The sequence below is a fragment of the Ceratotherium simum genome, chromosome 24, assembly GCF_057802395.1.
Source record: "Ceratotherium simum simum isolate JZ-2026a chromosome 24, ASM5780239v1, whole genome shotgun sequence".
In the NCBI taxonomy this organism is placed as follows: domain Eukaryota; kingdom Metazoa; phylum Chordata; class Mammalia; order Perissodactyla; family Rhinocerotidae; genus Ceratotherium; species Ceratotherium simum.
Window position 1 is genome coordinate 10,697,850 of NC_141923.1, and position 27,493 is coordinate 10,725,342.

General features: G+C 37.3%; 1 protein-coding gene across 6 annotated transcripts in view; it reads left to right on the plus strand.

Moving 5' to 3' along the window:
* The window catches only part of DICER1 (dicer 1, ribonuclease III), a 68,496-nt gene that overhangs the window by 12,186 nt on the left and 28,817 nt on the right, over positions 1-27,493 (plus strand). The window contains exons 2-13 of one of the 6 annotated variants that reach the window (XM_087447986.1): positions 6,023-6,086; positions 7,016-7,116; positions 7,528-7,669; positions 10,717-10,905; positions 11,537-11,699; positions 12,693-12,823; positions 14,021-14,155; positions 14,604-14,764; positions 17,148-17,316; positions 18,587-19,059; positions 25,356-25,488; positions 27,012-27,254. In XM_087447986.1, coding sequence (XP_087304112.1) covers positions 10,762-10,905; positions 11,537-11,699; positions 12,693-12,823; positions 14,021-14,155; positions 14,604-14,764; positions 17,148-17,316; positions 18,587-19,059; positions 25,356-25,488; positions 27,012-27,254 — 1,752 coding nt within the window. In that variant the 5' untranslated portion in view covers positions 6,023-6,086; positions 7,016-7,116; positions 7,528-7,669; positions 10,717-10,761. Of the gene's footprint in view, positions 1-6,022; positions 6,087-7,015; positions 7,117-7,527; positions 7,670-8,861; positions 9,094-9,578; positions 9,837-10,716; positions 10,906-11,536; positions 11,700-12,692; positions 12,824-14,020; positions 14,156-14,603; positions 14,765-17,147; positions 17,317-18,586; positions 19,060-25,355; positions 25,489-27,011; positions 27,255-27,493 lie in introns of those variants that run through there. The other 5 variants (XM_087447985.1, XM_087447988.1, XM_087447990.1 and 2 more) reach the window with 5 other exon arrangements.

Below are 27,493 nucleotides of genomic sequence, written 5' to 3' on the forward strand. Positions count from 1 at the left end.
GTTGTTTTGTAAAATGAATCTCAGGTTTGGTTCTCATGTTTCCTCACGATTAGATTCAGGTTTTGTTGCACTTTTGACATACATGATATTTCTTTCTCATTAGGAGGTACATGTTTTCTGTCTGTCTGTCCCAGTATTGGTGATGTTTGTCACTTGAGTTAAGGTGGTATCTGTCAGGCTTTTCCAGTGTAAAAATATCAATTTTCATCTGAATTAGTAGGTAATCTGTGCAGAGATACTTTGAGACAATGTAAGTATTCTTTTATAACCTTTACCCAATAGTTGTAGCATTCATTAGTGATTCTTGCCTCAATTACTAATGTGATGGTTAAAAATGGTGATTTTTCTGTCATTCCTTCTACATTATTAGTTGACATTGCATAGAGTTTTATATGGATTTTAAACTTAATAAAGTACAGTTTCTAAAATGAAAAATTAATGAGAAGTATTATTTGAATCTGGGTTTTTCCAATTATACTATGTAACTTTGGAACTTTAAATTGTTGCTGAAACATTTTCAAGGTTAGTGTCAGATCAGACTGCATTAATGTGGAAGAGGATCCTGTAGGTCGGAGTTCCTGGAGGAGGACTGTGATAGGAGGATGGGTATAGTTGGATGATGTCAAAATTATCATTGTACAAATTGATGCCTTTCCAGCTTTTTCAGGTCAGCCCTGAACTTTTGTGGGGTGTGGGAACAAGGATGGGGGCATTAAACTTGTTAAAATAATATGGATTGTTTAAAGTCTTTTGAAAGTAGGAAGTATCTGAATTGAATTTTTTATTCAACTTACAGAAAGATATATGTTAATTTGTTAGAGCAATAAGGTTTATTCTCACCATAGAATTATAATTAATAATTAATGAAAATATATTATGGATATTTCCAGCTTTCCTTAAATTCTATGTAAGTCAAGTATGACAGTGTCTTTCCTTTCAAAGATCTTACAATTTTGGGGGGGCATAGCAAGCAATAACATCTAATATGGAGCAGAAGATATAATTAGGCCCCGATTTGGTGGTATAGTCCGTGTGTGCGGGGTGAGAGGAGAGTCGTCAGGCTTTTAGGGAAAGTTTGGGGTGGGTGAGTGGGGGAGGGGCCCCAGCAGTAGAAGCTCATCTGTAGAGATTGGGACGTCCTGGTTCTGGAATTATAGGGAAGGCAGATGACATGAGTGGTTGCACACAGCTGTGATGTCGTGCTGCACCTCTTGCCCGGAACTTTTGATATGTTGGCTCTCCTGACTCAGCGTTGATTAAACATCCATCATACTTGGCAGTCGCTTAGGCTCATTCTGTCTCAGGACTGACCTCTCTTTACTGTTAAAATGTTCACACTGTATTGTCTTAAAACAGCTTGACATAAAAGATTGTGGCCCTTTCTTCCTCGTGGATGTTCTTCCCTGCTGTAAAAGATAGGCAGAAGGTAGTGATGAATTGAGTCAAGTTCTAGCACTTGTTGAACCATGTTTTATTGAGTAAAGTACAGCAACTTGGAATCAAATTTTAACCTTAAAACTCACCTTGAAAGCTAGTGCTGTATTAAGGATTTACCTGTCTTGAAATAAAACTGCAGGGTGGGTCATTGTAGGTAACTTGAAGGGGAGGGGCGGTGCCTGTGCCATTTTGATACGTTGGAATGTTGTCTTTTTAAGAAGTATTCCAAGTAAATGGGCCATTGGCTGGCAGCCTAGAAGATACTTTTTATATGGAGGTTTTGATGGATGGAATTTGTTAACATGGTATTTGACCTGTATTCAACTGCAATTTTGGACAAATCTAATTTTAGGCATAATTACGTTGAAATGTAAACATAATATGTTTATGTTACAGATTTAGAGAAACCCAGAAATTTGTTTGGTTCATAGAGTAGTGCAAGAAAAGAAAGCTAGTGAATTTGTGGTTTAAGTTATAGAAACTAGGGTAAATTTTACCACATTTAATGGCTTAAGAAGGGAGAAGTTTTTTTTTTCGATACCTTAAACAGAATCATGTATCTCTAAACTGTTGTCTTCGTATAAATCATCCTCAGTTTGAAAGTTTATTTTCCAATTCTAAACGTAATAAAGTGTTTAAACTGTGGGGAATTTTAAAATGCAGGAAAATTTTAAGGAAAAAGAAATTGCTCATGGTAGTAATCCCATCCTCAGTTTTGGGGTGAATTTTCTCTTCCTCCATTCCTCCTTCCCTCCCTCCCTCCCTTTTCTTTAGTTTTAACTTGAAGACAAAAATCACGATCTTACTATAAATAAAAATGTTCTGCTTTTTTCCTTGAATGCCATAAGATAAGCATTTTGTTCATTATAAACTGTCATTATTTTTAATGGCTCAGTTGAATTGCATCATGTAAAAGGAACCATGGTTTACCAAACCATTCCCTCATTCATTGTTAGACATAGTGGGGCACGGGGTGGGGGGGCCATTTTTTGCTATTATAAATGGTAATGCTGAAGGGAGCATTTCTGTGTGAGGTTTGTGATAATATTGTAGGCTAGATTAATATGCAAGGATTTCTAATTAATAATGACAGATATGACAAAAGTAAAAATGGAAATATTTCTCTTTTGCTGTGTATTAGCTCAAGATACCAGTGTTTAAATTCTTGAAATTATTATCCCTTTTCTTTTCTCTTTGGTCTCTCAATCTTTGGTTTGACCTTAGTCTTTTCATAATCTATATTCACCAAATAGTAGTTGATGAATCTTTGAAATATTTATTTTATATACTGTGGATATTTTGGATATTTCCTATCTTTTTGTTTTTCCTTATATTTTACATTTTTGAAACTTGTCTGTTTGATGATGATTTCCTGCCCAGCTGTGTACCATTTCATTGCCTAAGAAACAGTTAAGTGAAGTAATATTTTCAGTGATGTCTGTGGAGCCATACCGAAGTAGCATATAGTATTTTTTTGTTTTTGCTTTTAAAGAGAACTCTTAGACACAAAGCTATTTAATTTTATTTCACATTACATACCATATTTTATGATTTAAATTTGTTTGGTTTTGATCCTACTGTAAATTCATAATGACTAGGTAGTTTGGAGTTTGTGGTTTTTCAGGTTCATCTGGTTAAAAATACTGTATAAAATCTTGGATACATACTTTAAGTTTTCTGTACTGAATCTTACGATTAATAAAACATTTTAGGTTTTCTTTGAGTTCCTTAAAGTCTTAAGAATGTTTGAGAATGGTTCTAGATAGAGATGGTAGTGTGGTTTATTAAAAACTACCATTTATTGAGCATTTTCTGTGTTAAAAGCCCTTTTTCTCTACCAAGCTTAACCTGTGTGATCTTATTTAGTTCTCATAATAGTCAGGTGTTCCTATTTTACAGGCAAGGAAACAACCGTAGGGAAACTTAGTGGAGTCTCATAAACCTTGGTCTTCCTGACAGTGGACCCGTTGCTGGCATTCAGATGATTTTAAATGAAAGATACTTAAAAAAAAGTGACTTTGCTTTCTACATCCCCCCTGGCCTTCCTCAGTGCCCCTCTTGCCTCATAAGGCCTCTGTGAGGAGGGAGTGACTGTGTAGTTGAAAGTGTTCAGAGGTGAGAGCATCAGCTTGGCTTATGAAGTTAGCTTAAAACAGCAGAGACTCTCTCCTCTAACTTTAATTTAGAAAAGGGAGGTTGGTGGGAGTTGTTTGTAAACATCTTGGATCCTTTCCATGTGCAGATTCCTTGTTAACATAGCTAAATGTTTGCCTTCTTAGCTCCATCTTCCTTCTTAAAACTCCTCTCGCTAGTATAGTTGGGCAGTATACATTAGAATTTCTCTAGTGTTTAAGTTCCGAGAAATGGAATTTTGTTATTTGGCATGAATACTATTTGAGAATTGGACTTTTTTTTTTTTTTTAAAGGCAGTGTTGGGGAAATATAATTAAAAACAAAATCTCCTCTGATGTACCCCTGAAATTTATACAGTGTTATAAATCACTGCCACCTCAACAACAACCACAAAAGAAAAACAACAAAAATCTCCTTCCAACCCAGAAAATAACTCCACAAGAGTAGACGGGAAGAAAACGATTTTATTTTTGAGCAAGCATTAAACCAGAATGTGATGTGCACCACAGGCTGTTCACAGAAGAGATCGCAAAGACAGAAAGAAATCCTACTCTTTCATATAGTTGTGTTACAACACTTTACATCCATGTTTTCAAGATAAAATTGCTAGTTTTCTTGTAATTTATGACTGGAGGTAGGTTTTGCAATTTGTAGTCGGGTGACAAATTAGGCCCATCTCCTCCTAGGAAACTGGGAGATGGGGCATTATCTTTCATGACGATTACATTTCAGATGGCTCACAGGTCCTTAAGGAAACATTCCTGAGAGGTGAGGCTGGCTAGAGGCTTATTTACCTTTGAAAAAGATTCACATACATTTGAAAAGGATTGAGAAAGAAATTCTGAAGAAAAGGGAGGAGGAAGAGTTTCTTCCCTTTATTTTCAATTGGAAGAATTAAGCCTCTTATTCTTCATTTGCCTTTATACCAACAACCATATAAACCTGTTACTTTGTATCCATAGCTGAGTGTGCCCTTAGAGATTGGAGTTAAAATAATGCCTTGGGGTCTCCATAGCATATTTGTTACTCAGAACTAAAAACTCTTCAAACCTTTATGAGTTTTATCTGTTAGCTTACAGAAGAAGTACTTTTGACAGTGTTTTAGTGTCACTTTGTTGATATTGTGTGTTTTTTTCCTTTGTGCACTGTGGTACTTTATGGTAGTTGTGCATTTTGGGCTTCCTGAGAGGAGGGATGAAATCTGGACAGTAATGTTTGTAAAGTTAGTAGTGTCAGAATCTGTGACACATTGTAATAAAGCGAGTAAGTTGGAAGTTTTCTGTTACCCACTTTGAGTATGCGGACCAAGGAGGCTCTAGATACCTCTAGACTTCAGACCAGAAGGGTTAGTTAGCGGCCTCTTGTTGCAGACCTTGGTCTGAAAGAGCACAGCCCTATACTGGATTTAGATGCTAATGTGGGTTAAGTTTGTTGGTTTATACTAAAACTTGACTGAGTGTCTGGTAAGTGGCCTGCCTTTGTTTCAGAGTTATCTTAAGGGGGCCTATCCAACAGAAGTTTGCGTGTTCGTAATTTAAATCGTGGTGGTCATCAATTAAAATTAGAAAACTTGACCTCTTGGCTCTGTATTATGAACAATTGGCATGTTAACTTTCTAATGTATCTGTATACAGAATTGTCCAGGGAAATAATGTGGATAACGCAGCAATAATTTTGTAATAGTGGAGTTGCATTAAATTTTAAAGGATTATCAGTTTATTATTTTGGTTATGGTGTTTCTAAAAAAGAGGTGAATATGCTAAGAAAAGATGCAGAGGGGCCAGCCTGGTGGCATAGTGGTTAAGTTCACACGCTCTGCTTTAGCTGCCCAGGTTCATGGGTTCGCATCCCGAGCGTGGACCTACACCACTCGTCAGCCATGCTGTGGCGGCGACCCACATACAGAATAGAGGGAGACTGGCACAGGTGTCAGCTCAGGGCCAGTCTTCCTCAGCAAAGAGAGGAAGATGATGTAGAGTGTGGTGCATCAGGCCGTGCGGGGGTGTTGAGTTTGCATCTTACCAGCTGACAGTGCAGGATGGAATGAAGAGTCAAAGTAGGAGGTAGCTTTAGAAAACAAGTCGACATACCAGGAGATAGGGAGACAGCTCGTGCAAAGCACCATACTGACTGACCATCGTGTTTAAGTATTTTTAAAGCCAGATTTTACTGGGGGAAAATATAATTTAGTGCCAAGAATTTCCCCTTATATCTAATTGGATTGTACTGACACTTTAAAAAATTTTTCATTTGTATTATAACATAATAACTACTAATTTAAAGGGCAGCTCTTTCAGACATAAGCTGTTTTCTTGACTCCCAATAGATTATTTTTTCAGAGATCTTATTTTGATAAGTTAAATATGAAAATTTTGTCAAGTAGGTAATTTCTTAAAGTTGGTTTTTTAAAATGAGTTTTATGTTCTAAAATATTCTCTCTGATTGCTTTTAGGTTACCTAGGGTATGAATTAATACAGACTTGGAAACTGAAAGAACTTAGAATCAGCATTTTGAGGTAAATATGTACATGCTAAAGTAGTGTTAAGGTCTCCCCATTCTGCTTTGTTAACTGATTAGCAAAACAAATTTGTGTATGAAGTGGGAAAGTTTAACCTCCACAGGAATGTCATTTAAATGATTAGACTAGACATAGATAAGTAAAAGACCACTGCCCATTTGTTCTTCTGAGCTTGTGGTAATAGAGGCATTGCAGTAAGTTAATGAGCATAAATGAAATCTGGTGTCAAATCTAATAAAATCAACATTTGTTAATTAAATTAAGCTTTTCATCTCAGTACTTTATGCTTCATTCATTTTTGATTTATAATCTTTTTTAGGAGAAGCACCCCGAAATTTAAGTTTCCCCACAACATTAACATCATTGAACTGTGTTCCTGTAACAGAGTTTATAGTGTGGGTTTAACTGTTCTTTGAGTTGGTGTTTTTAATTTCATTTTGAGAAATTGGAATTGCTGGTAGAGTCCATACACGTATTGAATACTTATTAGTAGTGATTTGGATTTCTCAGCCAAGTCCCTCTTCTGATGACCTTCTTTATTTCTTCTGTGTATGTGAATTTAGGAAATAACACATACTTATGCTTTTATTTATTTATTTTCCTAGTCGCTATCTTTAGAATTTATTTACTTTGTTTGATTTCCTTGTATTCATTTTGAAATCTTTTCTTGAACTTTTCTCTAACTTTTTCTTTCCCCCAGATCTCTGGGAATTAGGCATGCTATTATTGCAGTTCATTCTCTTGTTCTTTGTGTTAGAGTAAGACTTAGTATCCTAAAATAACCCAAATGTCCTTTGTTTAAAATTTAATACAAAATAATGGCCTTTATTCAAGTCCTCTTATCAATAGGGCTCTCTTGTAGATGTGTTTGTATTCAGTTTAAGTACAGGAATCTTAAACTTCGCTATTTTTGCATTTATTTTTAGAGCAGAAGCTTGGGCATGCTGTGATTTTCCAAAAAACTGCTATCACAATGTCAAAATGCAGTTCAGACAACAGCAACACAGAGATCTCAAACATTAAAACGGTAAATCTGTGATTTATCATATATGGAGAGAGGAAGAGAGTTTATTCATGTGTTTTACTAAGTTATTTCTAAGTGAGTAATATATGGAAGCTATGAAACAACCTCACCAATTTCATGAGTGTAAATTGTTTGACCAGAAATTTAAAATCTGTGATTGAACAACAGTCACATGGAGTTACTCTGGCTCTGCTAAAGCAGTTAACCATGGTCAGTTAATCCGTGAAACTATAGAACTTTTACTTACCAGCGGGGATTCAGAGCTTTTGTTTAAGGCCAAGTTAAGAAAAAAAAAATCTATTTAAACATGCCAAAGAAAGTAAAAATTGGCAAAATTATAGGTTTTTCTGTTTTCACGTTATTGGATTATGTGTTGAATTTTTTAATCTTGGATTTGCTTTCCCTAAATCGAAGGTGTATTACTGGTGCCAGCCACTGTATACTAAATGAATGAAAATGAATTTAAATATTATGACCGTATGGAAAATATAATTGAGAGGATCAAATTGCTCTCCTCCATTTCCTTGCAAATCCTCTCCTGCACTCCCCCTTCAGGGTGAGTAGGAATGGGGTGGGTGTAAATTTCTAAACCAAATAGAAATATCTTTTGATTTTTTTTTTTTTTTGAATGATTCTGTTCTTTACGTTAGTTATTGTGCGGACATTCGTGAATCTCTGATTCACTTCATCGAATATTTAAATGTATATGTGGTACATTGTACCAGGAAATTTAAGAGCTGCAAAGAATGACACACATCTTGTTCTTTGGAGCATGTGTGCCAGTAAAAGAAAAAGGTGTGTATGTCTGTGTCTCTGTGTGAATATATGCAACATGATATAAATTATGAAACATAAATAGGAGCTGTTTGAAGGTTTTTACGTCACTCATGTGGACACTGTTTTCATTCTACAAACCTGCAGTGTTTTGTTTGCCATGTCCAGGGCGTGGTTTGGTACAGTGGGTGATACAAATATGTGTGAGACATACAGCTCCTATACTCAAGGAAATCCTAGTCTATTTGGTCATATTTATTTATTTACTTTTTAAAACTCTTTATCGGGAAATAATTTCAAACTTGCAGGAAAGTTGCAAGAATAAGAATAGGACAGGAATATGTGCTTTTCCTCTTTGCCCCATTCGCTTTATCGGTTGCACATACTCTCTCTCTCTGTATCTACAGGTCGTTTCTTTTTCTGAACCATTTAAGAATAAGTTGCATACATCGTGGCCCTTTACTCCTAAATACTTCACTGTATATTTCCTAAGCATAAGGATATTCTCTTACGTTAGCCATAGTGCAGTTATCAGCTTCAGTGAACTTAACAATGCTGTTGTCTACAGTTGTATCAGCGGACTCCGTAATGTCCTTTATGCATGTTCTGCAGTGTAGGACGCAGTCTGAGATCAGTTACTGCATTTAGTTGTCATCTCTATAGTCTTTAATCTGGAAAATTTTCCTAGTCTTTCTATTTTATGATATTGATATTTTTGAAGAATATAGTCCCTCCCCTTTTAAAAAATAGAACGTTCCTCTCATTTATTTTTTAAACTGTTTTTCTTGCAAAGTTGTTAATTATTATTATTACTAATGTTATCTCTATGAGAAGAAATGGTGACAGTGGTAGGGAGGAGGGGGTGCTGCTGGTTCCTGGCCGTATGTGGTTTCTGGAGGTGGAGGAAGGCGTGTTTGGGACTTACGTTGCTGCCGTCTTTTCTCCTTCCTTTTTTATTCCCATCCACCACGAGGACTTAGGCTTGCTTCCTAACACCTTCCAGCGTGTCTTTGGTTGGTCTTGGATTAGCATTTGGGTTGGGTGAAAAGTGCGGAGTCAGGCCTCAGGATAAATAGCCTACCAGTAAGCAGCCTACGGAAACGCAGGAGAAGTGTAGAGGTGTTGCAGGCGTGGCAGCCAGGGGGACGTGCCTGCAGACCTCAGCCGTGGGCCTTCAGAGTGACCTGTCGGATCTCAGGAAAGGAGGTAAGATAGATTTCACTTCAGGTTCCTGGCAGCTGTGTTGAGTAAGAAGCTTGAATTATGAGCCTGAGGCTTTGCATCCTGTGGGCCTGTGGAATTGAGAAAAGTAGACACTAAGTGTGCAGTGCGAGGAGTGGCTGTTGGGCTTTGGTTCAGTAGAAAACGAGCAGATGATTTCTCATGAAGAACATAGTTCTGTTTGATCCAGGGAAAATGCTAACATGATAGTCTTTTGTGTTGTACTCTGGGGTACTTGGCTTGCCATCTTCTGAGAGGATAATGGAATGGTGGTACTGTCTGGCTGCGGGCGTGCCTGCCTTGCCAAGGTCCTCGGCTCCTGCGGCCATTTGCTCCTGTGCCACTTAGTTGAGGTCACACTCGTATTAGCTGGATATTGAATTCTTGTCAAATGAATTAATCTCTGAAATCAGAATTTGGTATTACGCCTATGCATAAAAGAGACTCTACACTTGAGACTTGTTGTTGGATTAGATGCAACAACTTAAGTCACGGTGTTGTACCATGGTTATAAATTTAACAAGTCAGGAGATTCAAAGTTTTTGTCGTCAAGGAACAAAGAGCGGGATTCTTTCTTTCTGGTTTCATAGAGTGATAACAATGAACACTCCAAAGCAGTACAAGACAGAAAATTCCCTTCTACGGGGCAAGTAAATTCTGCTGAGTGTCAGGAAAGCTGATGATGGACTTTCACATAGAGATTTGAAACCCTAACCCTCTATCTGCAGGTTAGGAATTTTAAAGACTCAGTTTTTATTTTGTCATTTTACATTATCAAATTTATCTTTGAAAAAGAATACATGAAATATGGAAGAGTGCTTCAATACCATGAGAAAACTTCCATTTCACAGAATGGTGTGCTTTGTTTTAATTTATCTGGAATATGTATAATTTTAGAGGTACATATATAAAGAGCCGATCAGCTGTGCAGTTGTGATGGGTTGTCATTTGAGGAAAATGACCTTCCATGTTTATGGTCTTTTGATGCAATGACAGAATGTTGGCAGGCATTTGAATCTCTCCTGTGTGCAGGCACAGTAAGTGCCTTCCATATGTTGTCTCATTATTTTATCAATAATAGCGTCACAGAATTTGCAAAGAATGTTTGAAACCTGTTGATGTATATATTTACGTGTTTTATGTATACACATATATATTTAAAAAGACATCATACTATGCATGTTTTCTTTTAAAGGTATATTATGGACACATTTCTATGTCAGTAAATATAGATGTGTATTATCTTAATGGATTCAGAGTATTCCCTTATATAGCTATACCATAATTTACTTAGCTAATTTTATTAATACACTTTAAAGTTGTTTCTTGTTCTTAAGTAATAATGCAATAAATATTCATGTACTTATATCTTTGTGCAGCTGTCTACTTCTTTTAGATAAGTTTCTAGGTGTAGAATTGTTGGGTTGAATGGATAGAATGCTTGACTTTTAAAATGATCCTCTTAGATCAAGAAAAAGCTAAAACAATTATAGGGAGAGTTTGAAAAGGCCCATAGGAATGATATTCTGATGTTTCTCTTGTTTCTGTACTTTCTTTGGTTTTTAACCCTGCATGGTTGTGTAATGGTATTCTTTTTCCCTTTTGTAGTAAGCTGTGCTAGAACAAAAATGCAATGAAAGAAACACTGGATGAATGAAAAGCCCTGCTTTGCAACCCCTCAGCATGGCAGGCCTGCAGCTCATGACCCCTGCTTCCTCACCAATGGGTCCTTTCTTTGGACTGCCATGGCAACAAGAAGCAATTCATGATAACATTTACACGCCAAGAAAATATCAGGTACTAATGAGAACACTAATACTGGAGCATTTTCACTAAAATGGAATAAATTAGCATAGAGTTGACACAACTTATATAAAACTCATTTACCTTTTCAAGCTTTCCTCTTCTGATTAATTTTCTCATTCCAAATACTTTTGTTCTTAATAGACCTTTTCTTTTCTAACATCTGCTAGGTAATTGATTTGCTAGTTTTATTCGTGAAGTTTCTTATTTTTTTTCCTCTGAAACCTCACTCTTCATTAATATCCATTTGGGTGTGTCTGTCCTCATGAGCTGGGTGGGAATTGAGATTTGTTCGAACAACCATGAACCGGCGGAACCACGGTTACTGTAAATTTGGGCATTCATATTATTCTAGAGAAGTATTCTGTCCGTGCAAAAATAACTCCTAAAGAAATTGTAAATGCCATTTCAACATCTGTTTACACAGCACAGCTATATATAACAGGCATTTTAATGCCTCTGATTATTATTCTTATATAAAGATGTGGAAAGTATGTTTTTTGGAAAATTTATTGGAGGAAGATTTTAGAAAAAATGAAATTTCCTGAATTAGAACAAAATCCAATTTTCTAAATTTTGTACTTAGGTAAGAAGTGTATAATCTTTTTTTCCACTGTGTTTTTAGGTTGAACTGCTTGAAGCAGCTCTGGATCATAATACCATAGTCTGTTTAAACACTGGCTCAGGGAAGACGTTTATTGCAGTACTACTCACGAAAGAGCTGTCCTATCAGATCAGGGGAGACTTCAACAGAAATGGAAAAAGGACGGTGTTCTTGGTTAACTCTGGTAACAAAAAATTATTTTATCAAACTGCGTGGGGGAAATTGGATGAGACTTTATGGTTAAGCAGATTTTCCCTATGGATATTAAGTTAAGTTATGGAAGTGTAGAGAGTTTGATGAGTAATGTGCTTGTTGAAGCTCTGATAGCAGAAATATCATTTTGTCTTATTTCTTAACTTTATAGTATTTCTCTTAAATGTTAGCCATTTCATTTCATAGGTATTAAACTTAAGCTTTTCTCTTAAATGTAATTGTATTTAATTCTGATTCTGCATTTCTTTTGAATGGATTACTTTGGGAACATAATCTAATCTGAGTTGTTACAGTTACTTTGTTTTTGATATTTTAGCTTCACAAAGTATGTCAGAAGGTGCTTAATTATGAGATAGGTAACTTTTTGATTTATGGTTTTGCTATACCAGTTGTAGAAATAAAATTAGATGCTTCTTAAGAGTTAGATATTCAGTAAGAGTTTAAAATACTGGTTTTTATGTGTTTGGGATCATATATTAAGAGAAAAAGTATAAAATGTGAACCTAAGCTGCTAGGGCACTAATATAACCCTGTTGCCCCTCTCCTTTTTTTTTTAGATTGTCTCAGCATGTGGTGTTCTCATGTGCTTTAAATAAGTATTAAACTGCCTTACTTTTTAGTGAAATGATCCAATTTTAGTGAAGAAAACAGGAGGGGTGGATCTGGAGTAGTTAGCATTCCAGCCTAGAAGTTACATTCTTAGGTTGGTGTGAATCAGCTTCAGAGAAGGAAGGTGGTATAAGGTTCCCTGAAGTGAAGGACAAAAGGCAGGTGGTGAGTCTAGTAAGTGCATTTTGGAGGATAACCTTGGAAATATGATTTTAAATTGGCTATCTAAAAAATTGGTGATTAGGTATAATATATAATAATAAGGATTTCCTTAACTCTCTTAATCATTACTCGTCCAGAGAGCCAACTAGGTAAATTTTCTCGTATTTACATGGAGTATTATATTTGTAATCAGCCAACCAGGTTGCTCAACAAGTGTCAGCTGTCAGAACGCATTCAGATCTCAAGGTTGGGGAATACTCAGACCTAGAAGGAAATGCATCTTGGACAAAAGAGAAATGGAACCAAGAGTTTACTAAGCACGAGGTAAGACTTGTAGAGAAACTGCTCTTCATAAATCCCTGCAGATCCTTGACGTGGTTTATAAGATGTACCTGTGCCTTGGGTGTCTGAGTGAGAATTGGAAACTCTGCTTCCCTGTGCTTTGTCAGCCTAGAAACTAGCCCTGATGTGCTCTTTCTCACTGTAAGTCTCATCCTGAACCAAATAAATGACTGATTTGTGTTGCTCTTACTACTTGGAGAAGAAACAGCTTTACCATACGATTTACTTACTTAAAAAACACAAATTTCTACGACCTATTTCCAACTTGCAAATAACCTGCTTTCAGAAAATTTACTCTTGAGTTAAATGTCTTGAAACTGGAGACATTTCTTGGTTGAGATCTTTGTCTTTGACAGAGACTTCCTCTAATTTAGATGTTTCCGTGTAGCCAGCAAACGTTGAGGGCCTCGTGTGTGTTGGTGTTGGTGGATCTGGAGTGGTTAAGAAATGCTTCCTAACTAACCGTAAGCAGTCCACCGTCTACTAGTGTGTCTCACATACTGGGTTAAGTCCTCCTTAATAGAACACTTACATGTCCACAGAATGACAAGCTATCAAAATAACGTTTAGTCTGTGTCTTCTAGAAAACCTGTCAGTTCAACGGAAAAAAGGGAAAAAGCAGTGTGAATTGTTTTTTGATTTGATTGAATTAACAGGTCTCGTCAGTTGAAATATGGCTGTAGGAACCTGAAAACCTGAAATAGATTTAGTAGATTTATCATAAAACATCGTCTCCGTTATCAAGAATTTTTTGTCATAGTCCGTTTCTGTGTTTTCCTAACTCTAGTTGGTTCCATTGTATGAGCTTCTATATGTTTAGAATTTTTAAATTTTGACAAATGAATTTTTTTTTTTTATAATTTTATTTATTTATTTTTTTCCCCCAAAGCCCCCAGTAGATAGTTGTATGTCATAGCTGCACATCCTTCTAGTTGCTGTATGTGGGACATGGCCTCAGCATGGCCGGAGAAGCGGTGCTTCGGTGTGCGCCCGGGATCCGAACCCGGGCTGCCAGCAGTGGAGGGCGCGCACGCAACCGCTAAGCCACGGGACTGGCCCGTGACTAATGAATTTCTTAATCCTCATCTGCAGTACAATGGTTCCATAATCTGATTTCATATGAGTGTGTCCAGGCAGGTGAATGGCATGTTTTGTAAGCTGATATTGATTTTATTTTAGGTTCTCATTATGACTTGCTATGTCGCCTTGAATGTTTTGAAAAATGGTTACTTATCACTGTCAGACATTAACCTTTTGGTGTTTGATGAGTGTCATCTTGCAATCCTAGATCACCCCTACCGAGAAATTATGAAGGTAAGTTTTTAGATTTTATTGTCTTAATAATTCAAGTCAAATTACTGAGTATAAGCAATGTTTTTATGTATCAAAAGCAATAATACTAGTTACTAGCTTTGGGAATGTGGTTCCAGCGTATGAAAAAATGAATATTAAATTAATGTTCATTTATATCTATAGTCTATAGTAGTAAACTATAATAATCTCTAATACTCTAAACCTATAATAAAATTTTAAACAAAATAAATGAATCACATAATTTGTCATAAATGAATTACATAATCTGCCGTAGCCTATTTAAATGTCACTTTTTGATAAACACATCTTTTAAACAAGCTACAATAATTCCATAAGTAATATTTTTAGTATTGTTATTCTTTTTGACATGTTTTAATATGGTGATGTCTTTTTTGTTATGGCCTTGCAAAGTGAAATTCCTTACTGTCAGTATCTTTTATTATGTTAGCTCTGTGAAAATTGTCCATCATGTCCTCGTATTTTGGGACTGACTGCTTCCATTTTAAATGGGAAATGTGATCCAGAGGAATTGGAAGAAAAGATTCAGAAACTGGAGAAAATTCTTAAGAGTAATGCTGAAACTGCGACTGACTTGGTGGTCTTAGACAGGTATGCCCCACGATTGACTTGGTCTTGGACAGGTATGCACCACAATTGACCTGATGGTCTTGGACAGGTATGCACCACGATTGACTTGGTGGTTTTGGACATGTATGCACTGTGATTGACTTGGTGGTCTTGGACAGGCATGCACCACGATTGACTTGGTCTTGGACAGGTATGCACTACGATTCACTTGGTGGTCTTGGACAGGTATGTACTCTGACTAACTCAGCTTTAAGGAGACCAGCTATAACTGATTTTAAGCCTGAGGATCTTTCATAGTGCCTTGCAGAGAGTACCTGTTTAAGTGAACAAATGGCTGTTAGAAAGAATGAGCAAGACTAAGAATTCTTTATCAGGACAGTTACCTGTGAATGCAGGAATCTAACCTTGTTTCCACAGAGAGTGGCAGATGGAGGTGTTTCTGACTTGAGAGAATATTGCATTAACATCGGCCTTTCCTGTTTGCTGATGTTGTTAAGGACTGGGAATTTGAACAGTAAATTAGTGTCCTTTCTGTCAATGTGTGTGCTTTGTTGTTCTGACCTAAATGTCCCACATGATGCTTTGAAAGAACATCAATTTATTTAGAGAATTCAGTATTTTACAATATGCTTTAAAATAATTGGAAACACCTTATAGTTTTGAAAATGGGTATGAATTTCTGAGAAAGGTGTTGTTTATGATTTCTAGGTTTGTCTCTTTTTGAGGAGGTTGCTATTTTGAGTCTCATTAAAATGTGTGCACGCACACATACACACACACAACCTTTTTGATTTGTTTAAGTTAGTGGAAGGAAGCTTATATAAATTAGGTTTTAAAATAAATGTAACTAATTCAATTTATATTAAAATATCCTTATATCCTTATTGGATACAGTCTTTAACAAGGCTCAAGATTACCAAGTGGTGGTTCTTGGAACAGTTATAATAAATAGAGAAGACTGATTTCTCACGTTATGGAATTAAATCAGACATGGGTTTTGAATACTGGCTCCACTAATTTAAGCTGTGTGACTTCAAGTGAGTCATTTACTGTCCCTGAACCTGTAAAATGGCATTGACGGTGGTTTCGGGGATTCTTTCATGATCAATTACATTGACACATGGAAAACACCTTGCACTGTGCCTCTCATTTGTAGGAATTTGGGAAAAGTTCTCCTTGTAGAATGAGAAGAAAAGGTAATGTTTCAGATTCGTGGAACTTGGGTATCCAAATGCCGAATGAAATACAAATCTCATGACCTTTAGGACATGCTGTTTCTGACTTCCATGGTTTTGCATGTGTGATGTAAAAGTAAAAGGCTATTATACTTTTGCTTTTATCTGACCTGAATTAGATTGCTAGGCCTGTAGTACTTGTTAGTCTTCAGGAGAAGTTGCAGGTATTAGAGCATTTAAGTATAACTGATAAGTAATCTATTGAATTTGGCATTACCTAGTTCTCTAAACATGATTCTTTGCTTAGGTATAAATTCTAATTGAGAATAATTAAAACTATAGTATTTAAATATGTCTTTATTGTATTTCTTTTCTTTAATTAATCATTAATTAGAATATTATGTGCCACTCTGGTTGTCATATTTTATGAAAGACATGACAGATCCAAGGAATATCATAATGGATTGGAAGTTAGGGGAGCTTTCCTTACAAGAATATGTTAAAAATACGTTAAAAATAAAATTGATACGTACAAATGGTGAAAGTTTCAAATAGTATGGGAATGGATAAATTTAATGATAATGCTTTCACCCTATGATCTACCCCCCATCCCTGTTTCTGCTTCTGAGAAGTAATCATTATTGAGTTTCTTGAGTATATTGACTAACATTGTTCCTCATCCTGCCAAATGCCTGAGGCGGCAAAAGATGGAAGTCTAAACTGAAAAAACAAAACAGAAAACCTGGGATGATAGTGAAATCACAAAACTCACACAGTTCTCTGACTGTCAGCCTTAAGCAGTCATTCGTTGAGACCTAACAGGCAAACACAGCACAGAGACAAGAGTGCCTCTTTAGGAAGGCTTGTGGTGACCTGCCCGTGTCCCAAGGAGGTACACAGGCTGAAAATAAGAAGCTTCTTTTTTTTTTTTAAAGATTTTATTTATTTACTTTTCCCCCCCAAAGCCCCAGTAGATAGTTGTGTGTCATAGCTGCACATCCTTCTAGTTGCTGCATGTGGGACGCGGCCTCAGCATGGCCGGAGAAGCAGCGCGTCGGTGCGCACCCGGGATCCGAACCCGGGCCGCCAGCAGTGGAGCGCGCTCACTTAACCACCAAGCCACGGGGCCGGCCCCATAAGAAGCTTCTTTTCGGTTTAGATATGTAATGGATCGTAATGCTGTAGGGAATATGTGGTGGTATTGACAACTTTTGTTTCTGATATTCAAGATATACTTCTCAGCCGTGTGAGATTGTGGTAGACTGTGGACCATTTACTGACAGAAGTGGGCTTTATGACAGACTGCTGATGGAGTTAGAGGAAGCACTTAATTTTATCAATGACTGTAACATATCTGTACATTCAAAAGAAAGAGATTCTACTTTAATTTCTAAACAGGTAAGCATATCCAAAGTAAGTATAGGAAGTATAATAAAAGACTTGTGTTTATTTTTAATATTGAAATGAAAATATGCTTCTAATGAGGCTACTTTCTGTACATTTTAGTTTAAGGCCTTACTTCTTGTGTCTTTGGATGTTTTTCATTGAACATATCATATTGGGTTGAGTTTACTATGACCCGACAGACATTTATATTATTAAGTATAGACCTCCCTGGTTTAAGGAGATGAGTTAGGATTCATGGTATGGTTATAAGTATAAAGAGTGAGTCCAATTTTTTTTTCTTGGTCAGATGAGTTAGTTCTTGCTCAAATCCTTGGGCCTAAAGAAATTCTTCTGCTGTTTCCTTGTATGTAACTGGATATGAGCCCATCCTCCTTGAGTGGTACAGCTTTGAGAAGAGATCCCTTAGGACAGTGGTCCTCAAAGTGTGGACCCCAGACCAGCAGCATCAGCATTCCCCTCGAACTTGTTAGAAATGCACGTTGTGGGCCCCACCCTTGACCTTCTATATCGGAAGCTCTGGAGTGGGGTCCAGCTGTCTGAGATGTGCCAGCCTTCCAGTTATCTTGATGCATTAAAACTTGAGAACCATTGTCCTAGGACTTTGCAACCATTTGTGAATGTTAACACTGTTGAGTCTGAGTCCTAATTTCTCTCCTGCTGACTTTTTCTGGAGCAGCAATGCCCAGACTCTCCTCAGCCCACATTCTCATTAAGTCCACGTTCAACCCGGTGTGTCTTTTACTTGCCTGCAGAACTGGCGATTCCTCAGTTATAGCCTCGCTATGGATTTACGTTCTGCTCTGAACTAGGGTACTAAGTTGTGGCACTCTGGACATAGATAAAGTTCAAGGAAAACTGTCTTCCTCTTCTTTGATATCTAAAATAAAATTACTCCTCTACATAATTTCTTGCATATTTACCTGGAAGCCAATGACTCGGTTGTATTTCTAAGTAATCACAGATCTAAAATTAAGTTTTATTAACCTTGTACAGTTGCATCTTTTAATTTCTATTATTTGATTTGATTATTTTTGCTGGGGAAAAGAAAAGGATGGTTCTGGGCACGTATATATGGGAAAGTAGAGCTTGACAAGACCACTGGCCCCTCCCCCAACCTTAGGAATTAACCTCAGTGTTTATATTAGTGGGGTAAATTTATTTTGAAGGGGCAGATTGAAGACAGCTTAAATCCTGGTTAAACTCCATATGAGAATGCTACAAGATTATTGTTTAGCATTTGGCTCTTTACATTTTTTTGTAGATACTATCAGACTGTCGTGCGGTGTTGGTAGTTCTGGGACCCTGGTGTGCAGATAAAGTAGCTGGAATGATGGTAAGAGAACTACAGAAATATATCAAACATGAACAAGAGGAGCTGCACAGGAAATTTCTATTGTTTACAGACACTTTCCTAAGGAAAATCCATGCACTATGTGAAGAGCACTTCTCACCTGCCTCACTTGACCTGAAGTTTGTAACTCCTAAGGTCATAAAACTGCTTGAAATCTTACGCAAATATAAACCGTATGAGCGACAGCAGTTTGAAAGTGTTGAGTGGTATAATAATAGGAATCAAGATAATTACGTGTCTTGGAGTGATTCTGAGGATGATGATGAGGATGAAGAAATTGAAGAAAAAGAGAAGCCAGAGACAAATTTTCCTTCTCCATTTACCAATATTTTGTGCGGAATTATTTTTGTTGAAAGAAGATACACGGCAGTTGTCTTAAACAGGTAAATCTCTAAGATTAACATTTTTTTCCATAGTAGAACAAGGCAGCTTTCTGTTTTGTGAAGTGATATGCTCTGATAGTGTTAAGAGCTAGCAGAAGGGTTATGTAAGTGTCCTTCATTTGGTACCATCATAATTCTCTTGTAATGCTGTCCTGGGATTGACAGAGAGGATGATTATGTATACGATAGCTTTTCCAAAAGGCTAGGTTTGACAAGACTGAGGTTTTTTTTCTTAAAGGATGCTAATCCATTCTAATTCATCTAAAATAGAGAGCAAGCATAGACAAATTAAGTTACGTTAAAGTAAAGCATTTCTTGTTTTGTATTCACTTGTTAGATTCGGTTCAGATATTTATTCATCTGTGACTATGTGTTAGGCATTGCATTAAGCATTTCACACCAAGCTTTCTTCTTCAGGTAATCTTAGGATAAATTTAATCTGGATATTATTATTATTTTTTTGTGTGTGTGAGGAAAATCAGCCCTGTGCTAACATCTGCCAATCCTCCTCTTTTTTTGCTGAGGAAGACTGGCCCTGGGCTAACATCCGTACCCATCTTCCTCCACTTTATGGTAGGATGCAGCCACAGCATGGCTTGCCAAGTGGTGCGTTGGTGCGCGCCCTGGATCCGAAGCAGTGAACCCTGGGCCGCCACAGTGGAGCACACGCACTTAACCGCTTGCGCCACCGGGCCAGCCCCTCATCTGGGTATTGTTGTGGCTCATTTTTTTATGTTAGCTTTTTTCCTTAACAAATGTTGATTCAAGTTTGCAGTGGAAAAAGTTTAGAACAACTGGATTTGTAGTTTGGATTGTTTCATAGACCACATATTAAAGTTTTCTGAATCAGAAGAGAATGAAAATGTTAGGGAAGAATTCTGAGAATATTGGCAAAGGTGACAGTGAATCCAAATTAGGTTGTGGATTTCCACCCCTCCCACTCCTTCGATAGAAGTTTGTTTCCTGAATACAGACCTAGCCAAGGAGCTGGACTTCAAATTTGTGTCCAGTGGTCACTTAATGTATGGTCCTTTTGGTTTGTGGATAGATGCTCTGTTGTTTATAAGGGCAAAAAAGGGTCCTTCTTTTATACTTCAGACAATCTACTTTTCTATGAGATCCATTAATTGGCCAAAGTTGATCCCTAAGAGCCTTTTCTGCAACTGGTGATCTCTGAGGAGAAATTAAGCTTTGTTTCCTGAGGCAATTTGAGATTTTTTTTTTCTAAACTGCTTCTGACTGTTTTGGGGCTTTGAAAACTTACTTGAGTAACAAGAAATTGGACTCTGGGGTAGTCATCTGGCGATTTTCAGTCTAGTAATTTTCATAGTCGTTGGGCCTGATCCTTATGATGAATATGAAGTAAAATAACTTTAGGTAGTGAATTACATTGGAATCAGAAGTTTAAGATTGGAAAGGGACTTCACTGACTATCTAATCCAACCCACTTATTTTTATAAAAAGGGCCTCAGGAGGAAAAGTGATTTGCTCTGAGTTAAATTACTAGTCAGTGGCAGAGACAATTCTAGAATCCCCATATCCTGCCTCCTGGTTTCCAGTTCTCTCTACGATCATAATGCCCCTGGGCCTCACAGAACACTGAAAACCAGTGCTTTACGATGGAAGACTGCCAGGAGACAGACCAGGGAGAGCATGACTGTTGGGATCATTTCTCAGAATGGGGAAAAAGCATTTCAGGGGTCAGAAAAGTTGAATATTGGCACAGTTCTAAGCTAGTTATAGACATATTCCCTGCCCCCATACAGGATTTAGAGATTTAAGAATTAAATAAATGTTCCGGGGCTTGAAGAGCAGAAATGGGGTTTATGCTCTTCCTTTCTCTTCTTTATGTGTTTTTTTAAATGTAGGGATGTGCCAGTTTTCATTGCAGGAATATTAGCCTGAAAAGGTTTATCAAAAACAGATCAGTTACTTCCTGTTAACTTTGAGGATCAGGTTAATTGTGATCAACTTTCATAAAATGTGGCTGGAATTTAGTGTTGCATGATGAATCTAGAGCAGTTTGAGAGTGGACTTTATGGGCAGCTAATTAAATATACAATAGGGGTCTTGTTTCAGTAAGCTTTTTAATAAGCTTAGAAAAACTTCCAGAAATCCAGATTCTTTCCTTCCATCAATTTAATGGGAGGAAAAACCCTTCTTCAGTGAAGTTTGATGGGAATATAAGCTATTGTAATACATGGGTAGTTTTCTGCTCTCCTAATTAAAAAAATAAATGGACAGCTACTTCTGTATATATGTACGTTTGTGCATAGTCTTAGGTTTATTGTTTTCCTTTGCCTTATATGTATAGAGCTTTATGATTTTTGATTTACCTATATATATATTTTTTTAAATATCACAACACTCCACAAGGGAGGAAGGTAGATATTTTTCCTATATTATAGAGGAGGAAACTAAGATTCAGTTTGTGACCCTCCCAAAATGACACTGCTATCAAGTGGCTTGAAATGGCTTCCACCCTTCAAGTCCAGTGTTCCCTCACTGTGTCATTTACTAGTGTTGTGTGACATTAGCGTTGGACAAACCTGGGTTCACGTCCTATCTCTATCGCCCCCTTTTCTTTTCATAGTAACTTTTTATTTTGGGATAATTTTAGGTTTACAGGAAAGTTACAAAGATAATACCGAGTTGCCCTATACCTCTGTCTGGTTTCTCCCATCTCTTATATTATTAACATCTTGTTATCATGGTACGTTTGTCACAACCAAGAAACTAACATTGGTGTGTTACCATTACCATTAACTAAACTCCAGACTTTATTTGAATTTTATCAGTTTTTCCATTAATGTCCTCTCTTTAATCCGAGGTCCCATATTGCATTTAGTTATTCTGTCTCCCTAATCTCCTCTGGTCTGTTCCAGTTTCTCAGTCTTTGTTTTTGATGACCTTGGCAGTGTGGAGGAGTACTGGTCAGGTATTCTGTAGAGTGCCTCTCGGTTTAAATTTAGCTGATGTTTTCCTCGGGAGTAGGCTGGGGTATTAGCATTTGGAAGAATCCACAGAAGTGACGTGCCCTTCTCATCACAGGGATTCATGATATCGACATGAGATATCACTCGTGGTGGTAGACTTCGTCACCTGGTCCTAATGGTGTGTGCCTGGTTTCTCCACTGTACAGTCACTATTTTTCCCTTTTCTTTCTGTATTCTTTGGAAGCAAGTCACCAAGTCCAGCTTATCCTGGGAGGGAGGGGTTAAGCTCCATTCCTGGAGAGGGGCATTATCTATGTATGTTATTGGAATTCTTCTGTAAGGAAAACTTGTTCTTTTATCCAATTTATCTATCTATCTGTATTTACTGAATCGTCTTCTTTTATCAGTGGGACTCATGTTTATTTGATTTATACTTTGGGTTATAATCTGATACTAGTAATTTCCTTTCTTGCTCAGATTGCTCGCCCCTGGGCCACAGGGAGCTCTTTGAGGTTGGCTCCTGGGTCCCTTTGACATAATCTCATCCTTTTGTTTTTTGAGCACTTCCTTACTTTTTGGTGCCACGAGATGCTCCATGCTCTTGCCTTCTCCCTGCTCCAGCTGTAGAGTCAGCCATTTCTCCAAGGAGCCCTGGTTCCTTTTATTTCTACCCATTTTTTAGATGTATATTTTGTGAAAGTTATTTAAGTTTTTAACGCCTCAGCCTCTTCATCTGTAAAATAGTAGTAATACTTCCCTCTCTTATCGGGTTGTTAATAGGAGACAACATATAAAATGGCTGTTTTATCACCTGACACAGTAGGTGCTAATTTCTTACGTTAAACACATTTGGGGGATACAGTATCAGTATATTGTAACTGTCAGTGGTAGAGTTTTTGGTAAGACATAGAGGAATTGCATGTGATTGTCTCACATTCACAAGAAAATATAAGTAGGAAGGGTACTATTAAAGGTATTGTTGATAACGTACTTTGGTACCTGACAGATTTCAAATGATGTGTTTGTATATTTGAATTTTTTCCCCTTATGGTTGACTGTGTGAATTAGCACATTTAATATTATCAAATCACAATTTTCAGTAGTAATCTACTAGTTTTCTGAATCTAGCATACATGTTTCCTTTCTGGGGCTGTGCTATTTTCGATGTAATTGGGGAGGCAGTGTGCATGTACACACAGTGTGGTCTGTGGGCTGGAGCCAGCTGTGGTGAGTGAGGTGTAGAGACTGAGGGGTGAGCGTCTAGAAACTCTGAGTTTTGACAGTAACTTAGGTCAGCTGAATATAATACAGTTGGTGCTTGGATTTTAATGCTTTTTTAGTTTTATTTTCTTAATGGTTAATTCAGTTTCTGATGGATTTGAAATTAGAAAAAAAAGAACCATTTCTTCACTGCAGATCGTTTGAGAAGCTCTGCGCACTAGAGAACAGTGTAGTTCATCACACAGCTTGTGCAGAACAGCTCGCCTGAACTCAGTGTAAAAATAACAAGAAACAAGGCTTTGTCTTGCAGTCCTGTGGTCCAGTGAGCTCTGAGAGCAGTTGTGTCGCTCACTCCTCAGCTCCCGACAACAGTGGACCTAGTCTTCTTTCTCCAGGAGCCTCGAGCTTCCTCCTGGGCACATGATAGGCAGTCCTTAAACTGATCTACAGGGAAATAAAGGCTTTCTCTCTAAACATTATCAGCATAGGTGTATAGCGTTTAATTGTTGCTTACAAGAGATTCTGATTATTGATGTGCATGTTGTCTCTTCTTGGCGGTATTGCTGTGGGTTTCATTAAGGAGGAGCAGATTTACTCAGTGCTTCCATTTCTCAGCTAATTGAAGTCTGCCAGACTGATCATTTGGCAAAGTAAAATACATTGTTTGCCTAATTAGGAGTAACTTGAAATGCACTTTTTACCTCTGTTACATTCAAATTGATGCTTATTTACATAAACTAAAATTTGGAAGTACATATTATTTTTAAGATAATTTCATATTTTAGATGTTTTTGCTATTTTACATGTAACACTGCTTTCTGTTACTGACATCATAGGTTTATTATAATAACTAAGCAAAGCTTGGAACATATTAAGGAAGTTCTGATTCTGAACATTTTAAGTACTTGACCTGTAGAACAGACTCTCTAACCTAGATGTGTAAGTGTTTTGCTGATTGGGAGGCAGGAAGATAATCTAGATGGCCACTCAAGGTTTCTTCAAGCTCTTTGATATTAGTCTGTTTCATGTATTTAAAAAAAAATGGTGTGACTTACAAACGCAGTTTTCTATTAGGAATTTATGCTATGTTGTACGCCTTCAGAAGAACCATATGGAATCACTTACATCAGGTGTGGAACCATTTATCCTGTGTGCTGAGTTTTTGAATGTGGATATTTCCAAAATAGCTGTAATGGCAACACTAACTGTTAACCTTCTGTACCTGGGTAACGTGATCCCATCCTGTAGCTCTTTTCCATTTCTCAGCTGAAAGGCCAGCTTTAGGTTGCTAGCATTCTGGGTTAATACAGAGGAGCAGGCAGGAAGAGGGACGCGTTGGGAGTCTCTTCTCTTTCACGACAAGATGGGATCGGGGCTCTCTGGTATTGCTGTGCCCAGCTCAGTATCGTGTAACGCAGAACTGTGGTCAGTGGCCTGGGGTCAGGGAAGTGGTGGGAAGGGAGATGCTTATGGAGGAGACATTTCTTTCCCTAGAGCTCTGCTTCCAGTGATTCAGGGTGTTGGGGTAAGACTAAAAGAAGGAACTGTGCTTCTTTCAGGCACAGCTGGAACTCTCTTATTACGTGTAGAGGGAGAGTGAGGTTTCCTTTGCTGTAGACATTCTCGCTTTGGTGTCAGGGCCTTTGGTACTTATTCTTTGTTAGCATGACCATGGAGAGAAGGGCGTGCCTGCTACTGCTGCAAGTTGTGCATGCATTTAGAGAATTGCGTTGAGATTTTAGAGAAGTGTGTGTGGCTTTTTTCATTATAAGTCCTGGCCTAAAGCCAGGGAGTATGAGGAGTCCATGTTGGTTTCTGCCTAGCTCTGTCCCGTCCTGGGCCGCATTTCTGTTCAGTCAGCACTGCCCAGTTAGGAAGTTTGAGGCGCTGTGACCATTTCACTCGTCAGTGTAAATCAGCCCTCTACTTGCTGTTATAAGTGTTTGGTCCACAGATCTGTGCAGTGGAGAGTGCAGTGATTTCTGTTTAAGCTGGTTGGAAAAAAATACCAAGACCATTTTATTAGGTATGTTGGCAAAAAATACTTGTATTTCCATCTTAAGGGAGACCTTACAAACAAAAGTTTAAGTTTTTTTCCCTCAGCAATGCTTAATTTCCAAATGTGTATAATTTTCTTAGATTGATAAAGGAAGCTGGCAAACAAGATCCAGAGCTGGCTTACATCAGCAGCAATTTTATAACTGGACATGGCATTGGAAAGAATCAGCCTCGGAACAAACAGATGGAAGCAGAATTCAGAAAACAGGAAGAGGTAACTTAAAATAATTGTACAATAACAATTTTCAGAACATATACAGACAAACTCTGCTCCTAGGAGCTCCCTTTCTTTACAGTTCCTCAGCATTTTTTTTGTAATATGGAATACTTATTCGTATATAGACTAGTTGTCTCCTGTGAGAGAGTGTATAGTGATTCCTATGTTCAGAATTAGAATCACTGTCTGGTAAATTAACTTTGTGTCTTAATTGCCATCAACGATTTTCCTTTATTGGACTGATGGCACACAAGTACATTTCATAGAAATACAAAGCATGTGTAACGTTGACTCCATAAAACTCTGAAGCAACAAACTGAAATCTTTTCCTAGAAAGTGTTTTGTTTTCTGTTTAAAGTCCTGGCTTGGTTGAACACTTTAAAAGAAACACTATATTTTAAAGATGTTGGTTTAAATTTTTTCATCTTTTTTAAGGTTTTAATATAGGAAGCAGCATTGTAAAGATGCTAAAACCTAATATAGTGTTCTGGCTTGCAAACAAAAACCTACTTACAGTTTGTTATTTAACTTAAAAGTAGCAGAATAATTCATGGTGAACTCATTTTCTATGTCATAGTTTTTTGATAATATTCCAAGTTTGGTGAGTTCAATAGCCAGAGTCTGATAGATCTGTTTAAAAACCAACTTACTTTATTATTTAACTTATTTTTTAGGTTTTGGAAATGATATTATTTTAAATCTAGTATGAAAAAAGTTTACACTTCATTTTTTAATCAGTTCTGATTCCTTAAATTGAAAATGTCCCAAAATGCCAGAAAGTAAATTATACCTTGCTTGGTTTTTTTTTTTTTCTTTTGAGGAAGACCAGCCCTGAGCTAACATCCGATGCTGATCCTCCTCTTTTTGCTGAGGAAGATTGGCCCTGGGCTAACATCTGTGCCCGTCTTCCTCTACTTTATATGGGACGCGGCCTCAGCATGGCCAGAGAAGCAGTGCATTGGCGCGCGCCCGGGATCTGAACCTGGGCCACCAGCAGTGGAGCGCGCGCACTTAACCGCTATGCCACGGGGCCGGCCCCAGTTGTAATTTTTAATTCCAAGTGATTTGGGGATTTTAGTGAGTTTGGAAGTCTTTGTAAATATGTTGGCCCAGTCTCAGAGACATAAGGTATCATATGAAGGTCAGAATATCAACAGGACTCCAGAAGTGGGTTCATTTGGTCACTTTGTTGATTAGATTCTTTTGTGGTCATTAAAGAAGTCAGCCCCTTCAACCTGAAGGCTTTCTGTGATTTGTACATGGGTACTTCTGTAGAGTGGAAAGGCACCTTGATTTTTCAAGTCATATTCAGTTGAAAATTATCATTAAATCAGAATTTCTTTGCTCAAGTGTTTATGCATTTGGAGTTTTCTGTGGTGATGTTATCTTCTTTAGCCTGGCCTTAAAGATTTTGCATGCCCAGAGTATGCATCAGAAATGACAGTTATCACTTATTTTTACTATATTGTTTTCTTTGGAAAATTTCTTAGAATTGCTTTTCTTGGTGGATTTTTTTTTAGGTACTTAGGAAATTTCGAGCACATGAGACCAACCTGCTTATTGCAACAAGTATTGTGGAAGAGGGTGTTGATATACCAAAATGCAACTTGGTGGTTCGTTTTGATTTGCCTACAGAGTATCGATCCTATGTGCAATCTAAGGGAAGAGCAAGGGCACCAATCTCTAATTATATAATGTTAGCCGATACAGACAAAATAAAAAGTTTTGAAGAAGACCTTAAAACATACAAAGCTATTGAAAAGGTAAGATTTAAAACTTAATATGGTATCTTTGTTTTTTCTGTGCCTAGAAATAGATAAAAACGGTTTTATCTACAGAGAATAGTCTCAACAGGGGTATGCAATGTGCACATTATAAGAAAGTCGAGAATAATTACAAAGAACCAGCAGTATTTTACAAAGTGTTTGAAAGCTCACAATAAAATAGCGGTGAAAATGGTCGCATGGATTATTGAGGAAGAATGCCTAGAAAGTGAAGGTGT